Genomic DNA, 26605 nt, shown 5'->3' with positions numbered 1-26605 from the left:
TTGTGAAATCAGCAGAGGGTGGCGGAAACAGCAGCACGGAGGCCTGAATAATGTGTGGTTTAATTGCACCTTCTCAGGGACACATTGATCTCTGGAGGACAGCACTGCTGAAGCAGAAGCTGCTTCACTAACACAGCACTACACGGAGAGATCCGGAAACCAGGAAAAGCACAGCACTCAGCATTCATCCCTGCAGGTAAATAATTCATGACCTATCCCAGGAAGTACAGGGCAAGGCAAAGGGCATCCTGGACGGTACATCAGTCCATCACAGGGCACAGGGCAGGGGGTGTTCTGGATGGGGTGTCAGTCCATCACAGGATACTCTCACTGCAGATGATTTGCAAATACTAATGTTCTCCAGAAGGGCTGCGGAGTAGCTCAAGGAAGCCAACCTGAACGTGGGGAGAAGATGCAAATCCACATGCAGACCTGGTGTAGAAACCAAACTTGCAACCCTGGTCTTGTGAGGCCACAGCACCAACCACATTGTGTAGAGGCTTCCACACTTCATAAATATAATCATACTATAACCTGGTCATAATATGCACAGCGATTTCAGGTATCATCCATCCATCCATCCATCCATCCATCCACTTACCATGGTTACCCTGGTTAGTAAGTGAAACATCACAAAGGTAAAAAGATGACACTACTGAAATATGAGTCTACTATCAATATCGCTTTAGAGAGCTGTAGGGCTCAGCTACCCGATTTAAACCGCATGGTTTGTTCCAAAAAGCTCTACAGAGCGGCAGACGAGCCCGTTCATTCAAAGCTGATAAAGGATGTTTATCCCTGTTTGCCATGTACACAATGTTTCATTCCACTGTAAATATAACAGTGAAGGAGAAAAATGAGCGAGATGGTAATGAGGGCGACCTCATGCGGATACACAGGGAGATGCCGTACTGGGCCAGTGCGGAACACAGGGAGACACCATAATCGGCCAGTGCGGAACACAGGGACACACCATAATCGGCCAGTGCGGAACACAGAGAGACACCATAATCGGCCAGTGCGGAACACAGGGAGACGCCGTACTGGGCCAGTGTGGAACACAGGGAGACACCGTACTCAGCCAGTGCGGAACACAGGGAGATGCCGTACTGGGCCAGTGCGGAACACAGGGAGACGCCTCACTGAGCCAGTGCGGATACACAGGGAGATGCCGTACTGGGCCAGTGCGGAACACAGGGAGACACCATAATTGGCCAGTGCGGAACACAGGGAGATGCCGTACTGGGCCAGTGCGGAACACATGGAGACACCGTACTCGGCCAGTGCGGGACACAGGGAGATGCCTCACTGGGCCAGTGCGGAACACAGGGAGACGCTGTACCGGGCCAGTGCGGAACACAGGGAGACACCATAATCGGCCAGTGCGGAACACAGGGAGACGCCGTACTGGGCCAGTGCGGGGATTCACCAGCCATTAATGTAGCAGCCCAAGACTCAGGTTGACGGATCCCGGGTCAGGCGGCACTGGCAGCAACAGAATCACACTCTTCCTCACCTGAGGCGGCGGTCCTGTAATGAGGACAGAGGTGCACAATCGCGCCGTGGGGGTCATACTCCTCCATATCCGTCTGTTACATCTGTTCGTAATCGTCGGGTTTTAGTGTAAACCATCTCCTTCTTCTTACCCCCCCCCCTCCCCCCACCCACGTCAAAAAAAGTTTAAGACCATTTTAATATTTCACATTTACAGTCATCGCGCATGTGCCTCACAGAGGCTGGAGTCTATTCCCGGAGGTTTCAGTCCATCACAGGACACACAGTCAAAAACAACAGGCATCTTGAAGACACCAAAACACCAACACGACACGTCTGCAGAGACAGACTAGCAGGGAAGCAGATTATGCAGATACCCAAGGGAGGGGCCCATCCTGGAGGAGGAAAGCCACCGTTTCCTTCCCTCTCCATATGTCACCAGTGTAAATGACACAAAAAAATGACAAATGTGCGACATTTGTGGCAGCAAACTCAGTATTTGAGATGATCTTTCCACCAGTCCGACATTAAAGCCGTGAGCTGCTCGTCAGTTCGATCCGGCACATAAATTACCGGTGACGGATCTCTACGGGTTTCCGATCGATGGTTCCGAGCTGCTTTCTGGCAGCTCTTCGCATTCCGCACTGTTCCTGTTTTCACAGCTGACGGTTATTAATATGTATCGTGGGCAAGAAGAAAAAGTTCACAGACGGGCTTACAAACGAAGGCTGTGCGAAGGACACTATCCAGGGATTTAGCAGCAAGCCTGGGACTGTGCTCAGCTGTGGGACACTGTGCACAGCTGTCAGACTGTGTTCTATTGCTGGACACTGTGCTCAGCTGTCAGACTGTGTTCTGCTACCAGACACCGTGCTCAGCTATGGGACACTGTGCTTAGCTGTCAGACTGTGTTCAGCTGCTGGACACTGTGCTCGGCTGTCAGACTGTTCTCAGTTGTTGGACACTGTGCTCAGCTGCGGGACACTGTAGTCAGGTATGGGACACTGTGCTCAGCTGTCTGACTGTGTTCAGTTGTCAGGTACTGTACACAGCTCGGACACTGTGCTCAGCTGCAAGACACTATGCTCAGGTATGGGACTGTGCTTAGCTGTGGGACACTGTTCAGCTGCTGAACATGGTACTCAGCTTAGGATGCTGTGCTCAGCTGTCAGATACTGTGCTCAGCTGTGGGACGCCCTGCTCATTGGTGGAGGTTCTTAATGTTAACTGGGCAGATCCATCAACAGCGGCTCTCAGAGCTGCATGCTTTAATAATGCCATTACAGAAGAACAGGATCACCCAGACCTTTATACGCTGCGTCACAAACACACCCGGCTTTGTGTCACCGCAGTTTGGCTGCTAGAAGCTTTCAGGGCAGGAAGTGACACTTCTGGCCTGATATAAACCAGCATCCGTGGTGTTGGGAGGAAGCTGGGATGCATCCAGCTGGCAGGGGTCGGGTGTCATGTGACAGCCGCCTTCCAATGGCACGCCAGTGGTGATTTGAAGCACGTTAGATCTGTATTTAAGCCACAAATGACTGACTGATAACACAATACTCTATTTCACATGCATCCAACAGGAACAAGCAGGAGGCAGTAGAGATGGCATTTCAGGTACCCTGGCTTATTTGGAAAATGACTTCCGAGTCTTAAAACTCGAGGAAAATTCTAGCAAAAGTAAGAAAGAGCTCAGCCACATGGTTCTGGTCCATTGAAACTCGAATGTAGACCCTGGTACTGACTTCATGTTTCCAGCCGAGCAGCATAAAGGGATTTTGGTCCACAATGTCGATGTTCACCTGCGATTATCACTCCCTTCATTTATTCCGCCCTTGTGTCCTATGTGAAGGCTTAGTACCAGAATAATGTGGAGAGACTCAGCCTAGCCCTGCCGTGTTTGTAAGCATCATCTATTAAGGAAGAACGTCCTCTGGGTACAGCCTTGTCATCCGCTAACGAATCACTGTTGGTTTATCAAAGGTTAATTGCCGAATAAGGATGGTGCTGCCAGTGTTTCATCCTGCCCTTATTTTCGAGAGAGATGCCACAGAATCGGTGTGTGAGCATGACCGTCCTCGGGGCAGGTGGTACAGGGGACAGATTAGCCAAAGAGAAGGAAGCGTGCGATGACCCTTTAAGCAGGACGCCACCCTTTGCGAATAAAACTAGCTGCTATTCCTGTCTCACAAAAAAGTGACATCATAGACGAAGAAAGATGATCAAAGTGTCATCCACTTACACATCATTTTGCTCTTTATTTATTAAGGTGTCCAATCAGTGACCACAATTAGATAGTTAGTACTCCTTTGTCTCCAGAAGCTCTTCATAGCTTGATGAGTTCAGGGATGCCTTTCTGCACACTACTGTTGTACTGAGCTGCTATTTTCTTGCACTTGTGACCTTCCTGTTAGCTTGAATGAGTCTGGCCATTCTCCCCTGACCTCTCTCATTAACACAGTGTTTTCAGCCTCAGAAATTCCCTTGACTGTTTCTTTCTTCTTTAAATCACACAATTCTCTGTAAATTCTAGACAGCGCAGTGTGTAAAATCCCAGGCTGGTGGCCGTTTCTGAGATGTTGAAACCACCACTTCTGGTACCAGCAATCACACCACTTACAAACCCATTTAGATCAATATTCTTAGCTGTCATAATGCTCAGTCACACCAGGAGCTGAGCTGCAGCCACACGATTGGCTGTCTGGCATTTACGAGCAGGTGTCCCCTAATATATAGTGGCCCCTGAGTGAAGACACTCCGTTACCGTGGCAGCAGCTCGACTCAGCCGACGGTCACAGAGGGCTTCTTCAAATGACCCTCTTCCTGAGTGTACTGTAGAATGTCAAAGTATCGAGTCCAGCAAAATTAAAACGATAGGTCAAGTTGAACCGTTCGATAACATCGGCAGGAAAGTATACATCATAGATATTTAATGTCTGTCTTTCATATATGGAACTGTTTACTCTACAAGAGCTCTGTCCAGAGGCGAACACTTATAGATGCCACTGACTTCCATGAAACCCAGGGAGATGCTGGTACAGCACGATGTAAAAGGCGGAAGAGCGGGGGTCTGTCCCCAGGGAGGCCGGGACAGACTTCCCTGCGCTTCCACTGTGCTCCACACCAGGACACAGCTTTGCAGAGACAACAAACAATGATATTCTGCTGCACAGCAAAGCACAATAACTAACACTGCAGATCTGCTGAAAGGAGGCTGGAGACCAGGTTGTAGAACAGTCTGGGGACGTCAGGGATTTCTGAAGTGACCACTTTCAGAAGAGACATCCGGGACGTTATCTATGTAGGGCTAATTAACTTGGCATAAGAACAAGCCATCAAAGCAAATGAAAAGAGTAAAATAAAGAGTGTAACAGCTGCCCCAGGGGAGTCAGTGACCATGCAGTGGGGCCCACCTCCAGTGCAGTGCCCCCCCCCCTCCCCTGAGTGCTCTGTATGGCTCATTTTCCATGCCCCCCACTCCTGTTCAGACATTTTGCTTTTTAGTTTCCGTTTCTCCACATTTCGTAGCTGGAACGTCCCCGCGACGGCGTGTCTCTACCTCTCTGGGACGGCTTTTCAGATTACCCTCTTTCCAAGCACGTGGCCAAACCACACTCCTCTCTTACACAGCCACCGGAGACAGTGCGGATTGTTCTCTGCATGTTTGGGGTGAGCAGCGGTATGGGACACTCGGCCTATCGCCCCCCAGCCACCCCCACGGCTCAAATGAGGCAGCCCCTAATTCAGGCCTGATGGCTCTGGAGGGCCAAAGTAAAATGAGCCCAGATTCTGCCAGAGCTGGTCCAGTTCCCAGTCTCCCACCCCCAGAGGTAGACAGCAGCATTTGTAGGAGTACCACCGCTAAGCCAGGCAGGGCTGTCTGTGGGCATGATTACTGCATTTCCCAATTCCCAGTCTATCCCTGTGCGTATAACACAGCTAAATGCCTTTAATATACACGTGACCGCAGAGTGAGTAAAGCCGTACTGCGGTGATTCACAGCAGGACGCTGCAGGAAAGCGAATCCCCCAGTGCTCTGTAAGATTAGCGCGTCCGTGGCTTTGCTGCTCCCCGAAGAGCAGCCATTCATTAGCACGTCACCACTTCCCTGCTGGCTTAGGAACAGCTACATTCAGCTCCATGAAATAATGCTCTTCTGTGGGCTTCGAGGAGTTCCAGTGCCTCTAAACAGCTTTGTCACTAAAACTGGGGACACGGCATCACATAAGGCACAATTACTGAGCCCAGGGGAACAGAGTTCACCACTGGGCCATGTGGTTCAGTGAGTTAGCACACAGCGCCTGTGATCAGAAGGTTGCCAGTTCAAATCCCAGGGTCAGCAGAGTGATTTTACCTTGGGGGCCTTATCTCCAGTTGCTCCTGGGACTGTCTGACACTGCTTTCTCAAAAATAAAAAATGTACCTGGCTTAAGATTGGAAAAAAAAAAAAATAATGCAAAAAAATATTCAGGCATCACATCCAATCAAGGTATTGGGCAAGAGCAGCAAAGCATCATGGGCGGAAAAGCGTCAATGTTAACAGACAGTTTTATTTATGCCCTGAGCGTGATGTGGTTAAGAGAGACATGTCACGTGTCAGAGGGTCACAGGGCACGCTAACCACCCGGCACGAGCGGCAGGGCATTATTAATCAGGGCACACGAGCCGCTAATGGCTGTCAGGCAGACACATATGAATGGGGCACACACCCCCTCCATGTCTGCGGGCAGGTTCCTCTAAAGCGGCTCATTCTTGGTGGGGCCCCTGGATGAGAATCCTTAAAAGGGTGCTGATGAAAAGTAAAAAAAAAAATTAAATAAAAATGCCCCTTCCAGGAAGCTCAAACCCTGGAGGTTCAGTGACTAGGATCATGATAGCTCTGTGTAATTGGCAGGCAGAAAAACGGCAATTACCGGCGTGAATGCGAGCTGCCCACAGCTGACCCCGGAGCGCCTTGGGAACGCCACGGAAGTGCATGACAGAAAGGTCACATCAGGCGACGGTGGGAATTGCTCCGCTGACACATGCCAGGATCCGCGGCGCCCCCCGTGAGCAGGCTGGCGTTTTCCTGTGAGACGTAGCCCCCGGGAAGACCCTCGCTATCCGGGATCATCAAAGGCACTGTCAAGAAAATGTAAAACTCAGGCTTTCTGGGACTGTCTCCAGCAGCGGGCTGCATACAAATGAGGCCATTATTAATTCTTTAAAACTGTCAAGCTTCCGTTTTCTCGTGTCTAATTTCGCTGCTCGTAAAGGCTACGAAAGCCCAGCCGTGTGTGCTCAGGCTAACGAAAATACAGACGAGATGGGCATCGTCCACAGTGAACCTTAGAGGACAACGGGAAGAAATGCGGGAGGGGATTTTACCCGGCGCCACACGGAAGAGGAAGCACGTACATATTCTCGTGCAATTCCCACCGAAGATGAACTAAAGCAGTATGACCTTTAAATGTGAAGTAAAGTGCACATGTCCCACCGTAATGCCAAACGGCTGCGGGAATGAGGTCACCGTGGTTTCAAACTGCCAGTTTGTAGGACAAATGACAGGGGAGAGTGTTTCTGTAATGTGGGAACGTGTGTATGGGTGCCTGTTGGGGTCAAAGTTAGTAAAGTAATCAGGTTTTGTTTAGACTTTTCAGCAAAACACTCTGCATCTCCCAAAGTGCTTGTATGGAGTGTAGAGGGTGCAGCAGGGGCTGGTTAAGATGGATTAGAGGTCACATTGGATGAAGCAGGTGGCGCCTGACCCCCCCACTGGAAGTGGGGCAGCTGGAGGGACACACGCCAAGCCCAGGCTTCATTACCGCACGTGATGGATAGGGGGCCGGATCTCAGGTGACATGCGCGGGCTGGGGGGGGGCCTGGACTGAACATCAGGGCTTAACGCAGCATGCTGTGCTGGCGGCCCTCGAGGGGGGGGGGACTTCCTGTGCAGCGTCTGCTCCTCAAATAGAGCTGACCTCCCGAAGACAGACTGATATTATACAAAAATCAGCGACACAAATTTTAAATATAGCAGGGATGTTGATCAAACACTCATATGACACTGGAATTATTATTGCAATGTAATCTGCACAAATTACTAAAAAGGAAAAAAAAAACAAAAAAAAAAACAAGGATATCTTTGACGTTAACAAATGGCTCAGCTTGAGACAGCCGGCAGTGTCCCACATTACAGTGGAATCCTCTAGGAAAAAAGTCTAGAGGCGGAACTTCTTCAGTTTCTAACCATCCTGAATTTATGGTCGTCGGGTTAATGTTTTACACAGTTTTCCTTGGGCATGAAATTATACAAGAAAACGACTAAGAAAGCCTCCAGCCCCAGCAAGAGCCTCGTTCCGGGTGCCTGCGACACTCACAAACATGCTTGGCTTCTGCTATGACCTCAGCACTGCAGCAAAGTCATCGGAACCGTACTTAATTCAAAGTACTTTAAAATGACTTCTAACTCATCTCTTGCAGTTGGCATTGTTTTTTCCCCCCAGCTTTAATGATGAGACTTTGTTATTTATTCAGTGGTGATACCATAATTGTAATCAGGGGATTATAGGAATTAGAACCTTCCGTGCATGAGACGACAAATGCAGCAGAGCCGTTCTGAGTCCTGGTTTGACAGAGAATTCTGGTGCATCTAGCCTTAGTGAAACACTGGGAGGAGAATGGCAAGGGTGCACATTCATTTAGAATATAAAGCACATTTGTTTGAATTGGAAGTTGAAGAAAACACAAGAAATAGACTTTAGTCTTCTTTTAGAAAAAATGACGCTGTTATTGCTTGTCAACATTCCCAAATTGTAAACCTGCCATAAGAAGAAACTGTGTGTGCTAAAAATGCCCCAGAACACCCCATAGCCTGATGATAGAGGACCGGTACTGGTCCAGTTTATACCCTGAAGAACCTGAGATGCTTGGCTGGTTCTGCTGATACTGTGCCAGTGAATGACCTTCACTGATAATTTCACTGATGCACCTACATGTCTGAAACTCCGCTACATGGAAACTGCCTTTTGCAAAATGGAGTTATTATTATAATGCAGTGGTACCTCGGTTCTCGAACTTAATCCGTTCCGGACTCCGGATCGAATCCAAAAAAGTTCGAGTTCTGATCGAATTTTTCCCATAAGAAATAATGGAAAACCAATTAATTGTTTCCCAGGCCCCCAAAATTACACCTAAATATGTTTTGTTTTTGTTTTTTTTTAGCATTTAAACACAAAATGAACAGGATAAAACAAGAAGAGCATTTTTTTCTTAATAGCTTCCAAAACGATAAAGATCTTATCCCAACATTACCCCTGTCCTGCCCCGATCGTCCGCTCCTTCCGTGTGCCACGCCCCCACGTTAATCTCCTGTGGGATCCCCATGTGATCAGCAGTTTCTGGTTGTTGTCATTAGTCCTCTGTATTAAGTCCGCGTTTCAGTTTGTTTCCCCAGTCCGGTCATTGGCTGCGATGCTTAATCTGCTATTTCTCCCAACGTAAAACAGTGAGAACTGGTTTTCAGTTAATTTACCTGGTAAAATAAAGTTTAAATAAATTACATAAATGCTCTAATAGTACACGTAAGTTAATGGTTTATTTATTGTTAGTTACTGTAATGTTGCGCTGCTCTATTTGGTTAATCGTCCAGTCTGTGAAGAAGGCATTCAAGTAAGAATTGCATTGTAGTATGACTCATTTCCTGGCGTGTACAATTTATATTAGGTCAGCGTTCACGGTTCGACTTCTGATATTCAGATCGAGTTCTAGGTCAAACTGGTTTGTTCAACTTTCAAGAAATTCGAGTTCTAGTGAGTTCGAGAACCGAGATACCACTGTACATTTTAATACATATTCAATCCCTCACAGTAAGACGAAACTGAAATTTCTTACACAGGCATTTTTAAATATCGTAAAAATTCAAGGGGGTGGAATGGTGGTGCAGTGGTTAGCACTGTTGCCTCCCACCTCTGGGACCAGCGTTCGAGTCTCCGCCTGGGTTACATGTGTATGGAGTTTGCATGTTCTCCCCATGTCATCGTGGGGTTTCCTCCGGGTACTCCGGTTTCCCCCACAGCCCAAACGAATGCTGAGGCTAATTGGAGTTACTAAATAGCCCATCGGTGTGCATGCGTGAGTGACTGTGCCCTGCGATGGGCTGGCCCCCCATCCTGGGTTGTTCCCCACCTCGTGCCCATAGCTTCCAGGATAGGCTCCAGACCCACCCCCATGACCCAAAATGGTAAGCGGTTTGGAAAATGGAAGGTAAAAATTCATAGTTTTTTTGGTTACTGCTTGGTTTTCAGCTTCTTGACTGGATAAATTAGGCCTCTTTTTAAAGTATAGTTTAAATTAAACTATACATATCTACATTTTAGAAGGAAATAGGTACATATACAGAATATCTTGCAAAGTTTCAGTCAAATAGTCACTTTCTGCAATTGTTACTCCAAGCAAGAATTACTGGAAAACCAGTATCCGTGTGGATGTCTGTCCAGTGAAGACAGTAATTGGCTCATCCTAGGGCTATATATTTATTTCAGTGACTGTTATCAGAAATTTTCCATTTTCACACCCAAGAAATCCACACAGCCATCTCCCAATATTACGTTTTAGATGGAGGTTTGACAGGAAGTTTGCCTAAATGAGAATGCTGGGTGTTTAGGTTACTCAGTTTTAATTTCACATCATCTCAGTGGCTTAAGAGTAGCATCCCTACTGAAAAATTAGATAACCAATCAGTACTGGAGAAATTTGAGCCCGGCCTCAGCTGAACAGTCACATGTCTGTGGGGCCCCTAAGCAAGGCCTTTAGCCCCCAGCTCCATGGGTACCATGGGGGGCTGATCCTTAGCTGTCCCCCCAGGCTTGCTCTGACCAGCATGTGTGTCTCATTGAGAAGATGAGGTAGGCAAATGCCTTTAATTTACCTTTGAATATACCTGTAAATGATTAAATTCTTAACATTATATTTGCAAAAATATTTCCATACATTTGCAAAAATATTTTCAGAATTTATTCATGTTAAAATAAATGTAGTAGCATAAAATATATGATGACACTGTGGTTTTTCATATTACATTTTATATACCCTGCAACCCTTTACCAAATAAGCGGCTGGGAGAAGTAAGGATGGATTTTATGGATGGACACAATAACATTTTCATAGATTTCAGGGCTGAATATGCCACTGCATCCAGACCTAAACCAACAGGACTCTGAAAACTAAAAGCAGGCACTCATAAAAATATCATTTTGTTTATCTTGTATAAAGTACCATAGTTCCCTTAAAAGCTGACACAGACATTCCTACGGAGACACAGTTTCTGTTTTAGCCCATTGTTCAGAAACGTGGACAGGTGCCTGCAGTGCCAAGAGCTAGGAGAATTATGGTGTCTGAAAGCCAATTCCGTTTCAGCATGGGCCTGTTAAAAGACTCTACACAGCAGGCATGAGCAGCACTGAGGGAAACTGTGAATACCTGGGGCAGCAGTTTGGTCTGAGCGGTGCACCAGAACTCAGCCCCCACCAGGACGCTGATCTAATGCATTCCCTCCTCTTATACTGTGCCAGTGGTTCTGAAATCTGACTAACAGCACAAGTTACGGAGATCTACAAAAAAGGTATAAGTACATGAAAGGTACTGCAAAGGGACCACAACAGCCAAATCTATACCGTTAATATGAAAGAATTACATTAGAGAAGTGAATAATACAGCAGAGCACAGAATCTGAATGTACACAAAAAGAAAAGGATTGAACCAGACTAGTCCACTGTGCTTTAGGCTTTTTGGCAGCTCAGTGAAAGATGCTGAAAGCAAAGGATGCTTTTTCATTACCCCTCAACTCACAGCCTAAGCAGCCACAGAACCCTGACATACTGGCATTTCCTCTTGTTGCATAAGCTATCCTGGCTGGGATTCACAGGCCTGTTTCTGCCCCTTGTAGGTTTCTGCACCATGGAGCTCGTCTTCACTCCTTCATCCCGGCTGGGATTCACAGGCCTGTTTCTGCCCCTTGTAGCCATCGTTATTATACATATTATACTAAATCGCTTTATAATGAGTGAGACTCATTACAATGTCCTCCCCCATTCTCCCTCACTGATTGCTCTATTTAGTCAACCCCTATGTATGTAATAACGACACGGCACTGGTGAACCTGAAGGTGAGTAATGTCAGTGTACACTTAAGGCAAACGCACAAAAACAGGAATGAGCTGCTCTCATTCGCCGTGCTCAGCTCCTCCACGGCTCCCTAACGTGGGTCTGTAGGTATGGAAATGAGCTCGGTTATTGACGATGCACTGGGAACCTCAAGACAAAGCTGGAGATGACCCAGGCACCTGGCTCCAGTCCAGTGGGCGAGGTCAGGACCCAGGAGCTCAAGCAAAAGGCCCAATAAATATGGATAAGAAATATGGCTAACTAGTGCTGTTCACATTTGCAGATGTTCAGCTAGCATACACGCCTCTCTCCCATATATACTAGCTCCGCTGAGAATGGAGTTTTGTTGCCTAGCAACCGTGTCTTCTTTGTTCGGCTCAGGGACCGTTTGCCTATGGATGATATGTAATAAACTCATCAAAATATCATTTTAATGGAAATGTATCCTTGATATCCTTCTGAATGTCTAGGAATCATCTTGCAAATGGATTTAAGACTGTGGCGTGCTGCCTGAGATTTATAACGTAACGGGGCCTTTTGCTGACCCGTAGTGTTATAGAGAACGTTCATGACTGACGTTAAAGAGAGACATGTATAAAAACACCCCTCCCCCAAAGTCACGCCCAAAGACAAGGCGCATTCCTCACAGGTCTCTCCATACATGCTAACTCTATCTCTATCAGTCCACCTCCTCATCACCTGGGGGTGTTATCCTGGAGCCTGACAGTGATGGGCTTTAAAGCCAAAGACGCACGCTAACATTCACACACAACACACTTACCATCATGAATGTGCACATAGGGCCTCTGGATCTCAGATGGAACAACACAGTGTCCTGAACATGGCTTTCTGCCACAGCTAGGACTCTCCTGGACTCAGAGCGAGGTCACTATGCAGAAGATGTCCTCCCTAAAGCTACACGCCGTCACTGTCACCTGCTGCCACCGGGCAGACCTGCAGGCCATCATTGTCCCTTCTCACGCTGACAGTGTTTTACCATATTTCACCCTGAGAGAGACAGGAAAGGGCTCGACCAAAAATGCCACAAGAAGCCACCAGCACTTCCAGTGCGTTATAAAAGGTTGTAGATGGGCATCTGGAACAGGCTGAAATGGTTTGGGAAGCAGCTGGCAAACACAAAATCGGAGATCGGCGTGCGCACTGTGGCTGGGGCCGTTCTCTGAAAAGAGCAGCTGTTTGGATGAATTTTTAATGTCGATCCACATCAAAATTCTGCTCAGCCAGCTGCAGCTATATAACGTCTATGCTCCAGTTTTCACTGTGAGAGCCGCTATCATTTGTAACACTCCAGTTCCTACCTACTGGCTTTTCCATTTCACAATAATGTTGCTAAAATGTCTGGAATTGAAGAAAATTGGGTGTCACTCCCAGCAGTTGACTGGTCTAATGTTTTATGCAAAAGCAATTAAATATTTAACATTTCTTACCAATAAAACTCTATAGACCTACAGCACATCCAGCCTTTTATGCAGAAACATGTATTTTTAAGGTTTGTCTCTTTAAAGACTTAACTGAAGAGAAAACAATGTGTAAGTCAACCACAAAACTCAGGAAGCATAGAGTAAGATGCCCAAAGGACACAGGGAAGGAAGAGTAAGGTGGCCAAAGGACACGGGGAACGAAGAGTAAGGTGCCCAAAGGACACGGGGAACGAAGAGTAAGGTGGCCAAAGGACACAGGGAACGAAGAGTAAGGTGCCCAAAGGACACAGGGAAGGAAGAGTAAGGTGCCCAAAGGGCACAGGGAACGAAGAGTAAGGTGCCCAAAGGGCAAAGGGAACGAAGAGTAAGGTGGCCAAAGGACACAGGGAAGGAAGAGTAAGGTGGCCAAAGGACACGGGGAACGAAGAGTAAGGTGCCCAAAGGACACAGGGAACGAAGAGTAAGGTGCCCAAAGGGCACAGGGAACGAAGAGTAAGGTGGCCAAAGGACACAGGGAAGGAAGAGTAAGGTGGCCAAAGGACACGGGGAACGAAGAGTAAGGTGGCCAAAGGACACGGGGAAGGAAGAGTAAGGTGGCCAAAGGACACGGGGAACGAAGAGTAAGGTGGCCAAAGGACACGGGGAACGAAGAGTAAGGTGCCCAAAGGACACGGGGAAGGAAGAGTAAGGTGCCCAAAGGACACGGGGAACGAAGAGTAAGGTGGCCAAAGGACACGGGGAACGAAGAGTAAGGTGTCCAAAGGACACGGGGAACGAAGAGTAAGGTGGCCAAAGGACACGGGGAACGAAGAGTAAGGTGTCCAAACGACACGGGGAAGGAAGAGTAAGGTGGCCAAAGGACACGGGGAAGGAAGAGTAAGGTGCCTAAAGGACACGGGGAAAGAAGAGTAAGGTGGCCAAAGGACACGGGGAACGAAGAGTAAGGTGTCCAAAGGACACGGGGAACGAAGAGTAAGGTGGCCAAAGGATACGGGGAACGAAGAGTAAGGTGGCCAAAGGACACGGGGAACGAAGAGTAAGGTGCCCAAAGGACACGGGGAACGAAGAGTAAGGTGCCCAAAGGACACGGGAAACGAAGAGTAAGGTGTCCAAAGGACACGGGGAACGAAGAGTAAGGTGGCCAAAGGACACGGGGAACGAAGAGTAGGGTGCCTAAAGGACACAGGGAAGGAAGAGTAAGGTGGCCAAAGGACACAGGGAAGGAAGAGTAAGGTGGCCAAAGGACACAGGGAACGAAGAGTAAGGTGCCCAAAGGACACAGGGAACGAAGAGTAAGGTGCCCAAAGGACACAGGGAAGGAAGAGTAAGGTGCCCAAAGGACACAGGGAACGAAGAGTAAGGTGCCCAAAGGACACAGGGAACGAAGAGTAAGGTGGCCAAAGGACACAGGGAACGAAGAGTAAGGTGCCCAAAGGACACAGGGAACGAAGAGTAAGGTGGCCAAAGGACACAGGAAAGGAAGAGTAAGGTGGCCAAAGAACACAGGGAACGAAGAGAAAGGTGCCTAAAGGACACAGGGAAGGAAGAGTAAGGTGCCTAAAGGACACAGGGAAGGAAGAGTAAGGTGCCCAAAAGACACAGGGAAAGAAGAGTAAAGTGGCCAAAGGACACAGGGAAGGAAGAGTAAGGTGGCCAAAGGACACGAGGAACGAAGAGTAAGGTGGCCAAAGGACACGGGGAACGAAGAGTAAGGTGTCCAAACGACACGGGGAAGGAAGAGTAAGGTGGCCAAAGGACACGGGGAAGGAAGAGTAAGGTGCCTAAAGGACACGGGGAAAGAAGAGTAAGGTGGCCAAAGGACACGGGGAACGAAGAGTATGGTGTCCAAAGGACACGGGGAACGAAGAGTAAGGTGGCCAAAGGACACGGGGAACGAAGAGTAAGGTGCCTAAAGGACACGGGGAAAGAAGAATAAGGTGGCCAAAGGACACGGGGAACGAAGAGTAAGGTGTCCAAAGGACACGGGGAACGAAGAGTAAGGTGGCCAAAGGACACGGGGAACGAAGAGTAAGGTGCCCAAAGGACACGGGGAATGAAGAGTAAGGTGCCCAAAGGACACGGGGAACGAAGAGTAAGGTGGCCAAAGGACACGGGGAACGAAGAGTAAGGTGGCCAAAGGACACGGGGAACGAAGAGTAAGGTGCCCAAAGGACACGGGGAACGAAGAGTAAGGTGGCCAAAGGACACGGGGAACGAAGAGTAGGGTGCCTAAAGGACACGGGGAAGGAAGAGTAAGGTGGCCAAAGGACACAGGGAAGGAAGAGTAAGGTGGCCAAAGGACACAGGGAACGAAGAGTAAGGTGCCCAAAGGACACAGGGAACGAAGAGTAAGGTGCCCAAAGGACACAGGGAAGGAAGAGTAAGGTGCCCAAAGGACACAGGGAACGAAGAGTAAGGTGCCCAAAGGACACAGGGAACGAAGAGTAAGGTGCCCAAAGGACACAGGGAACGAAGAGTAAGGTGCCCAAAGGACACAGCGAACGAAGAGTAAGGTGCCCAAAGGACACAGGGAACGAAGAGTAAGGTGCCCAAAGGACACAGCGAACGAAGAGTAAGGTGGCCAAAGGACACAGGGAACGAAGAGTAAGGTGCCCAAAGGACACAGGGAACGAAGAGTAAGGTGCCCAAAGGACACAGGGAACGAAGAGTAAGGTGCCCAAAGGACACAGGGAACGAAGAGTAAGGTGGCCAAAGGACACAGGAAAGGAAGAGTAAGGTGGCCAAAGAACACAGGGAACGAAGAGAAAGGTGCCTAAAGGACACAGGGAAGGAAGAGTAAGGTGCCTAAAGGACACAGGGAAGGAAGAGTAAGGTGCCCAAAAGACACAGGGAAAGAAGAGTAAAGTGGCCAAAGGACACAGGGAAGGAAGAGTAAGGTGGCCAAAGGACACGGGGAACGAAGAGTAAGGTGGCCAAAGGACACGGGGAACGAAGAGTAAGGTGTCCAAACGACACAGGGAAGGAAGAGTAAGGTGGCCAAAGGACACGGGGAAGGAAGAGTAAGGTGTCCAAAGGACACGGGGAACGAAGAGTAAGGTGGCCAAAGGACACAGGGAACAAAGAGTAAGGTGCCCAAAGGACACAGGGAACAAAGAGTAAGGTGCCCAAAGGACACAGGGAACGAAGAGTAAGGTGGCCAAAAGACGCAGAAAACTAGGGATGATGTCAATATGTGTACTTGACCATTCTTGTGTTCTTGCATACCTATTTGATGATATTTTCCCTTTCTGAAGTACAAGAACAAAATTACACAAGAACAGAAGTACAGAGTTTGGTAAAAAATCCTCGGGTGTCGTTCTTGCCCAGCCACAAACATCAAGGATGCATCGGGTGCATCCTCGCTAATGAGAAAAATCTCATGATTCATTGCATCCCAAGTTCGTTTTTGGAAGTCAGGTTAGCAAGACTGCTCTTGCCAAGACCACAAGAACATTCTGGATATTGATAAACACCCAAAGACACCCAAAGGACACAGGAAAGAAAGAGTAAGACATCCTAAGGACATTGAGAGGAATAAGACATCCAAAGCAAATATAAGGTTATATCTGCCCTGAGCGACAGCATTGATCTGAGAAATGCAAAGACCTCAGTTTCATTGCTCCAGGAAATTCACGAAATAACAGGTCGGCTGAAAGGAACCATTTCCAAAAAATAGTCAGACTATAATTTCTGAAGCCATGTTTGTTGTGTGCATCCATAAGACCAGATTTTACAGCTAGCATTGATCTCACAAATGCATAGACCCGAGTTTCATTGCTCCAGGAAATTCACGAAATAACAGGTCTACTGAAAGGAACCATTTCCAAAAAATAGTCAGACTATAATTTCTGAAGCCATGTTGTTGTGTGCATCTCTGTTTGAGGAGCGGTGACACGACACGCTTCACTGGAAGCTGCTTTCCATTTGGGTTGAACAAGCATTTTAGCAGCGTTTTCTCTGCATTATCTTCCTGTGCAGCCAGGAAGTGACACGTGCCTGCTCACACACACACACACACACACACACACACCCAGCACCATTAAAAATAAACAGCTGCCTCGAAACCTTTCAGGCCTTTGGCTTCAACAAATCTCACACTGAATGCAATATGGACAGTACTTTTAAACAGTATTTTTTTATGCATATTATTCAGTAATTTGGCAAGAGAGGACCTCTTACAAATATGCTTTTACATCTGAAATGACTTATCTGGCAGGCACTTTCCTCCAGAGAGACTAAGAGGTCAGCAGATATAATAAGTGCATTAAGCAACAGACGAAAAGCATATGCGGGCATTCTGTGCTGGCCAGTACAAAGCAAGGATAAAACTGCCTAATATGGGAATACATTGCATAAAACACAAAAATTATGTAGCATTTTAAATATAAATAATATATTGAATGTAATGGGCCTCAGAATTCGGATTTTACAGCTAAACACAGAAATAAGCCAAAAATAGACAAACACAAAAGGATACACATACATTTTCTTCTAACTAGTTTTTAAGTCATCGTGAAACGAATACATGGACCCTTTGCGAAACACTAATACAGGCTTTGGTATCGGTTATATTTGTAAAACCAGACTTCCCACCATATCCATCCAAGCACAAGCATACGCAAGTACAAGCTTGGTGAGTTTGCTGATGCCCTCTACTGGCCAGGTGATAGAATGGCGACCTCGAGGCGGGCTGGCAAAGCTTGCACGAAATGACGCAACAAAAAGGATGGTGTTATATTGTCACCAGAAAGACAAAACATGAGCCAAAACTCCAATCCATAGAGAGAACAGCCTTCTGATTTTTTTAATAATATTTACATTTTATCTATTTAGCAAGCAGCTAACACTCAATCACCCAGCAGTGATAATGAGCCTCAGGTATAACTGTCCCAAAACCGAATGAATGTTTTGACGCACGGTAGAGCAGGACGCAGGATCAGCCCTCGGCAGGCCACAGCACGCCTGCTCGCCGCACAATTCCAGCCAGATTCCTGGCTCAGAACCTGCTCCTGTCCTTTTGCCTGCAGAGAGGTCATTTACTGTATTTGCACGTTGCTAAAATAAGCCAACGAAAGGGCAACAAGAGCATCATGCGTTTCCTGCTCACGGAATGAAGCCTCAGCTAAATATACAAACTAGATTTAATTCATTTTTATTTGAATTCCATCCAATGTGTGTTTACCTTTGGTGAAATCGCCAGTGTTTCTCTTTAAGCCACTGGGTAAGTTTGTCACACTTCCTGGGACTCGATCTTTGAGGGATATAACAAATTCCAGGGTTAGAAATGGGGGGACATTCATTATTCAGAAAAGTACCTGGGGCAGCAGGAAATGCCACGCTGCATTTTTCCTGTCAAACCGATTTAGAGTGAATGTGAATTCTCAGCGTGGCAATACTGAGGACGGCCAGCGTGTGGAGCGTGTTAATGAGCACTGCTGACCTCTGACCCTGCCCGTTCAAACTCCCCAATGTGGGTTTCATATAAGCAGGTCAAGAAGATCACCAGAGTTCTCACCCTCTTGATCTTCCGGGGTTCTGCCAGAAAGCGCCGGCTTTATCACACATGCAACATCAGATGTTAGATCTTATTATCACTCATGGAGTTAATGGGCAAAGAGAAGCGACTCCTGCAGAAGAAGCAAGCGGCGGCTTCCCCGGCCTCCATGACGGAGAACTTAACATGCTGGAGAAAAGCTCAGACCATCACCCTGATCTGACAGGCGATCCTCTCTGTCTTCCAGGCCGCGGGATACTGGGGACACATCTGGCGTCCCCCATGCTCCTCGTGGTCTTAGTATTAAAGTCCAGCCTGTAGAGCCACGTATCGGCAAGCTGGAAGCTCAGCAGTATCCGGAACAGTATGGCCAGGGAAATGTGTGGAGTGATTCTGAAATCCAAGCACATGTTACTCTGAATACTTATACTTAAGTACTCAACACTTTGCCATACTGAGTGCATAATATTTTCTGAGATAATATCAATTTGGATGGCATTCTTCTCTTTCTTCATATTATTATTATTATTATTAGCAACAATACAATTCCAAATGAGTATTCTCATGCGGGTCACAGTGTAGTATTCCCGTTCTCCTTACTTCATTCAGGAAATGCTGACACTGAAAGTCACTGACTGTGTTTCAGAGGGGAACAGCACAGGGGCTGTGATGTGTAATATACAAAGCGTACACTATCCCACTATAGGGGCTGCGATGTGTAATATACAAAGCGTACACTATCCCACTATAGGGGCTGTGATGTGTAATATACAAAGCGTACACTATCCCACTATAGGGGCTGTGATGTGTAATATACAAAGCGCACACTATCCCACTATAGGGGCTGTGATGTGTAATATACAAAGCGTACACTATCCCACTATAGGGGCTGTGATGTGTAATATACAAAGCGCACACTATCCCACTATAGGGGATGTGATGTGTAATACACAAAGCGTACACTATCCCACTATAGGGGCTGTGATGTGTAATATACAAAGCGTACACTATCCCACTATAGGGGCTGTGATGTGTAATATACAAAGTGTACACTATCCCACTATCATCCAGCATGGAACCGTGGCCCAGGACTGATATTATGCTGAGTGGGGCTACATATATAATATTGCATCTCATAAAATTTATATGGTGCAACAAAAATTTGACATTTTGTCTGCAAAACCTGAACATTTTTAATAGATCGACAATTCATAAGGAGGATGTGGCTGAATGAAAAGCAATGCCTTCCTATCTGAAGAGGCAATACTAGATTTTAAGGGCCTCGGCTCTTACAGAACCCCGAAAAGGCCTGCAGACTGTCAAAGAACGTGGCATGAGATATGTAGGGCACGGTATCTGAAAATCAGGTCAGAGAGACATTCCCTCTGAGCCAATGAAGCTCTCATACAGAAAGTGGCATAGTTCCTGCTCCAGAAGCATCTCATCCAACTTGAGAGTGAACCAGGCAGGGTTGTGAATAGACTTGTAAAATAACAAAGTAATCAGAGAAGTATAGTGCTGAGTATAGTGATCAAAGAAGTATAGTGCTGAGTATATTGATCAGGGGAAGAGCATGAAAAACATGAGAAAATGCTGAGTATTGTCATCAGAGAAGAGGCACGAATCAGCTGAGTAAATGTTCAGTATGGTCACGAGAAAGGAAGTAAGGCATTGGATATAGACAGAACTTATTACGTCACTTCCACAGAACGTCCACCTGTGGTCTTTGAAATTCCGCTCCAAAGGAACAAATGCAATTAAAATGTTGGGTACAAATCTTGATTGTTGATTTAGAACTATGACAAAAGGGGCAATTTTTAACTTAGATTGTAGCTCATTCATCTGCATGTATAACATGTAAACCAGGGGTGGGCAATCTTATCCAGAAAGGGCCGCTGCGTATGCGGGTTTTCGCTGCAACTCCCTAATTAGAGGACTGATTGGCTGAAGAATTCTCGCACCTGGGTTTGAACAGCCGACGTAAAGGTTACCCCAAAAACCTGCACACACACCGGCCCTTTGCGGATAAGATTGCCCCCCCCCCCCCCCCCCGATGTAAATAATGCATTCCAGTAGTATAAAATCAGAGGAAAGAATGAATATTAAAAGCAAACTTGCCCAAGTATCATCGTCGCTTTTTACAGTATGAAGTGATTAAACTTTTAATTAATCTGCGATCCTGCCTCTGGGGGGTCTGTAACACCACACTGACATTTCTGGGGAAAGGGACGATGTGACCAGTGTTAATGGGAAGCACTGTGAAATTACTGAAATATGTTCTGAGCTGACAATATGCATCTTTTATCACCTCCAGGTTTATTCTTGCCTAAAGCTGATCTTTTCCTATATAATGTCAGAAATAAAGACGAGCGGATGAGATATTAAAGGGAAAAAAAAAGTAATAATTTAGTTACTAAGCATGTCAGTTCAACTTAACATCTATTTGGCCGTCAAGTCACGACTGACCGGTTTTAATAGCAGAACTTTATTGTTTTTATAATATTATTTTTTCAGTTTTAGAAATAGCTCCTTATATGCTTATAACCCCCAGTATATCATTTTTAAATGATACAATGTAAATGAGCGATATAAATGCTGCCGCTGGTATTATACACTGATTGATGTTGATGACCTCACAAAATGATTTGAAAAGGGAATAAATTTTATAAAATCTATTTATCCATCCATCTTCTAACTGCTTATCTTACTCTGGTTTGTGGGAAATGTATTTATTTATGAAAATATATGCTTATATTAAGTGCATACAATACACAGCAATTGCAGTTACTTTGAACGGCAAAAGCAGAGACGTTAGATAGAATCACTAAAAAATGTCACCTTTTGGGCTCCTTTCCCCAGCTTGGCTGGAGCACATGAATAGCTATTTATATACAAAACATTAATATTTCAATAGTAACCAAATAACGCCAAGAGTGTTTTACCCTTTATCGTGGAGATGGAGATGCGTATCCTAACTGGCTAGCTGAGGCATTGCCCCTCCCCTTTCTTAAAATCATTAGGTGTCTTTGTAGCGTGCAGATGGGAGGCACCAACGGTGGACCGGCCACGCCTCCCAGCCGGACCCGGCACTGTGACCCCGGGCTGGGTGACGCCGATTATCGAATCTGCCTGCTGACAGCTGATGAATGATGTACATTCACTGAAAAGACCTGGCTGTAAAACAAGCGTTTCATCACGTTTTTGTGAGATCGTGTCGGCTTCCCCTGCCCGGAAGGTCAGGTTCAGGGTCGCGTGCTCAGCTGACACGGATCTCGGGCAGCACAGAAGGATTATCAGCCGTACCACAGACTGTCATGGGGAACGACAGCGAGGAGGCGTTCTGTGCTGCCAGGGATGGGGACGAAATTGATATGGGGTGGTCTCCCCTATACCTTAACACAAAGAGAACCACACACATGCACCACGGCGTTCAGGTTCTGTTAGGAATAGGACTTAATTCGCTCTCAAAAATACAGCCAAGGATCAAAGTTTTGTGCACATCAGCCGGGGAGGAATTGGGATTGATTTTTTACAGAAAGGCCAGTTTATCATTCAAAGGCGCATTTCCATCGATTCCCCTGCTCTGGTTTGTCACTGTGTTACTTTAAAGTGGCCTGAGAAGATGAATACCCATCATACATCTGGATGAACAGCAGAAAGGAGATGGCCCAGTTTTACACACCTTTTACTTTTTATACATTAGCAAATACTGCTTCCTCGAAAAGAAAATCCATTTTAATAAAATGCAAATCAACTTGCCTACTATTAAAAAAACAACAGAACTGCATAGTTTCACTCCATTCAGACAAATCTGAATGAAAAGAACCTTAATAGGTGATCTTTATTTGAACACAATAACTTTTGCTGGAAACAGGAGCAATTGTTTCTGTTTTCTACATTTTATAAAGCACCAAAAGCAGCTTAGAGGATGCATTATTTGTAGGTGTGGGAAAGAAACTGCAAACACAATGAACTGCTTCCATTTTAGCATCCCACAGTAAAATTTAAAGCAGTGCTGCTCTTCTGCATCCTGATCATTCATTTCTGCCCAGACAGAGTGCCTACGTACGTCATACAGTCGCCTTTAAAGTCGTGACCCTAACCCCACATAAGCTGGCTTTCTCTGCCTCACAGCCACTTCCCAGGACATGCTAAATCCTCTGCCCTCGGGCCAATTCCCCACACTCTCCATGTTTCTGCAGCAACGCATCAAATCTGTGACCTTTCTCTGCTCTCCAGATGCTCCAGATGTCTAAAGCCAATTCGTTCTGCATTAAACCAAACAATGCATCGACTGACAGCCCATAAAGGTGAAAATAAGGAATGAGACGCTTACTTACTTTCTTACTTTTACTACGCAAATTGCACATACACCCCTCAAAGACAACCGTATATGAATTTATTTCCAGAACAACACAGTCTTTATTATGAACAATACTGTCATTATTGTCTTTGATGTGCACAACATGTTTGTCTCTGTGCACTTTATGCACTTTGCTGCTGTATGCAAGAGAATTAACGCGTTATTTTTTAGTATATTTGGAGAGAGTAAGACTAGTGGTCCTGCTGTCAGCATGGATCTGGAGTAAAATCCCTCAAACAGCTTCAGTCTCTTCCCGTTTAAGCTGCGTGTGACAGAGACGCTATGCGTGAGGAGATTTAAGAAGTGACCTTTGCGAAAAGCAATATGACGTGGCTGATGACTCCGACCCAGGATGATGTCACCGCCCATATGATTCCTTTTCTAATTTGTTTTCTAAACAGCGACAAAAAAAAAAAACCTGAAGATTGTGGGATGGTTGCTAGACACATAACATCAGAAGCCAGGCAAAGCACATTCCTGGAAAGCGTCAGAGCTGATATAAATCCAGAGCACGGATTAACCCTTTTCACACCCGACTGCGGATATGATCCGTACTCTGTGGCTGTCCCGACAGCTGTCCGTCATCCTGGCCGGCTCACACCAAGTGCTCCAGCATCTCGCTAATGGGTTTCCTCATTATCTACATCCCAAAACGCTCCTGTCACGTGGACCGCCTTCCCAGCCAAGCATCTATGTCCCCAACGCCCCTCTCAGCAATTTGTCACCTTGACTTCCTTGGCCCTAAAATAATGCAACACAAATTATGTAATTATCTGTTACTACCTTTATTTGCTTACAGGGCCTATCCGCTGTTCTGACGGCCCTGTTTTATGGGTGCAGAGGGAGGGCTTGTTTGTAATAACATCCATCAAGCGGCCACTGGCCGGGACGCTTCGGGGACCTTGTGTGCAAAGCAGGGCTCCATGGTAAGGCAAAGCCTTTGCAGTCTGAGCTGTGGAGTCGCTGCAAATGCAGCCCGCAGACAGCCTGGGGCGCATACGGGGGCGGGGCCACAGCTCCCACCTGAAAGCTGATTGGCCCATGGAGTACCCCCTTCCCTACCACTCACTGATTCAAAGCATATCATTAGCTAATGATAAAGCTGCCCCCCCTGTATGAATTATGGCTCCTCTTATCCCCCCACCAGGGTTGGGGCCATTCCGGAATGCATTGATCAATTCCAGTCCAAATCAGGAAATGGAACTGGAGTTGGAATTTAAATCTCCCTGAAGTTTGAATTCAACTCCGATTCTGTTCCCCAGAGTTTTTTTTTCCAATCCCAACTGCAGTTCCATTTCCTGATTCGGATTGGAGTTGAACAATGCATTCCGGAATTGATCCAACCCTGGCCCCCAGCCTAGAATCAGCCCTGCAGACAGTGCAGTACTGCAGGATGACTGGGGTACAGAGTGAGGAATTACCCACCCACTCACTGGGTGAGTCATCAGCTCGAGCTCTGTCTGGGCTCTGTTAGGGCTCACCTGGCTGGAATACCCCTGTTACAGCTCTGACCAATGTGACGTTGATTATTGGTACTATTTCTGCCAAAAAAAGCATTTTGAGAGCAAAAGCCGTAAGTCACGTAAAATATGAGACCCAGCACTTTTAACTTTTTCTTTATTACTCTGGCCTGTGTGCTATAGCTGAAAACCATGAGAGATCAATGCCACTCAGAGTCACATGCCTTGGTCATATTGATTCAACGTGATATATGGCTTCAGAAAAAAAGATAGTAGGATTTTCTGCCATTATTTTATTGTATTCAGTACATTTTCAATATCATTCTATCCATGCTTTTTCCACTTCTTTTAAATATCTCATAATGCAAGTCATTTGGCTAGCGTTGGACCTTCAGCTTTGGCGAGAGACAGTGTTTTTGTGCCGTAAATCTGGGGTGTTCTGCCTGTTGGCTGACGACTTCCATACCCAGACAGCCACAAGCAGTCAAGGCAGTCTTAGGATTTCCAATCATAAGTAAAGCTGACTTATGCACTGACCTTGCAGCACAACAGAGCTCTTACAATGCCTAATTTGGGATCAATCGAGTGGTTTTATCAAGTGGCTAAAACCGGCCAGTGATGGTGCCCAGTCACGCAGTAGGACACAGTCACTGTAAAACATGCAGTTGCTCACTGCCTCCTCTTTAAGATGACATGCCGAACCGTGTCCATGGAAACGGCAAACTGATGCGAAACAGGAAAATGAAGAATTAAGGGAGTCACTTCAGCTGAAGCACTATTTACAATGAAGTGGGTCAGCTAGCAGCATTCTCCTCTGCCAGGAAGAATAAGCAATTAAGGTCTTAAAAGGATTACTGCATTTGCTGGATTTCTCTCTTTCCACAGCGCATGTGTGCAGGTCTGGCATAGCTGTGCATGGTGCTCCATGCATGGTGGTCTGTAAGTGGTGAGCCATGAATGGTGGTTTGTTCGTGGTGGTCTGTATGTGGTGGTCTGCACATGGGGCTCCATGCTTGGTAGTCTGTGCGTGGTGGGCTGTGAATGGTGAGATGGGCATGGTGCTCCATGCATGGTAGTCTGTGAATAGTGGTCTGTTCGTTGTGGTCTGTACATGGTGGTCTTTGTGTGGTTGCACACATAAGCATGTGAAATATGTGCCCTGAAACACAGCTGAATTTTCACACTCCTTATGTCCACCACACCCGGGGCACAGAAATTTACACTTACCACACCGTTTCACAAACTCAGCAGAAATTCACACCTACCACAGACCTCCTCACTACCTCACATATACCACACAATTTCACATTAAACATAGCACAGTTGATCTCTGTAATTATCATAATTACACATAATAGCTGCAAAGTCTCCCCTCGGTGTTGTTAAGAACGCCTGTATTATTGAGTCAGGTTCTGGTGATGGCAAGTACACGCTGTCTCACTAGGCCATGTTTTACTACGGACACCATTTCACCAAGCATGTACAGCATGGTACAGAACACTCACATCACACTACAAAGTCAGCGAGTTATTTCATTGGAACGTGCTCTTCCAGTGTGTCACATACAGATTATTATAATGTTCTGTCATGTTATTAAACAATAATGTGGAAAGTGTGCGTACCAAAAATTGAAGGAAATCCAGAAGTACAGAGAACTGGATCTCGTGTATTTATCTCACAGATATTAATATGTATTTGGACCTAGCACAGAGTAACCACAGTGCAAAGACTCCGCACATCGTAACTGCAGTGCAAGACCCCATACACCAAGGCCATTACACACAGAGTGAAAAGTGCAACATTGTGCAATTGTGTTAAAGCATCAGAGCTCTTTCTTGTGACAGCTGCTGTACCTGGGCACCTTGATGACCAAACCAGGTGTAACCCTTAAAAATAATCCTGCTCCACTCTACATGGAGGTCATGAGTAAGGTGGACTGGCTTCAGAGCTGATAAATAAAATTGCCAGTAGCCATTATCCATTAATATAAAGTAATGTGTTCTATTTATCTTCAGTCTCGGATGATTAAATACCCCAGTTTCCATTACCAGTGTATTACTGCAGAGATGTGTATTTGGCTCTGAGGGAATGTTTTTATACCAGTGTTTAATAAGACGCACAACTCCCCCAGCCAAGAAAGACCACCATGTAGCTGGAAGGAGTGACCCTACTACCTGAAACAGACCAAATGAGAATAAATGAGAGCCATG

At 46.3% G+C, this 26605-nt stretch overlaps 1 protein-coding gene across 14 annotated transcripts in view; it reads right to left on the bottom strand.

The window, feature by feature from the left end:
* Positions 1 to 26605, bottom strand: part of mgat4c (mgat4 family member C) — a 93485-nt gene that overhangs the window by 25024 nt on the left and 41856 nt on the right. For 4 of the 14 annotated variants that reach the window (XM_072708893.1, XM_023795211.2, XM_023795212.2 and 1 more), the window contains one exon: positions 6408 to 6615. The exons of 7 other annotated variants lie outside the window; for them this stretch is intronic. In XM_072708893.1, the coding sequence (XP_072564994.1) occupies positions 6408 to 6471 (64 nt within the window). In that variant the 5' untranslated portion in view covers positions 6472 to 6615. Of the gene's footprint in view, positions 1 to 6407; positions 6616 to 10953; positions 11204 to 18260; positions 18330 to 18785; positions 18966 to 26605 lie in introns of those variants that run through there. 3 more of the 14 variants (XM_072708889.1, XM_072708904.1, XM_072708922.1) reach the window with 3 other exon arrangements.

The sequence above is a fragment of the Paramormyrops kingsleyae genome, chromosome 1, assembly GCF_048594095.1.
Source record: "Paramormyrops kingsleyae isolate MSU_618 chromosome 1, PKINGS_0.4, whole genome shotgun sequence".
In the NCBI taxonomy this organism is placed as follows: Eukaryota; Metazoa; Chordata; class Actinopteri; order Osteoglossiformes; family Mormyridae; genus Paramormyrops; species Paramormyrops kingsleyae.
This window is presented reverse-complemented; position numbering and strand designations above follow the sequence as displayed.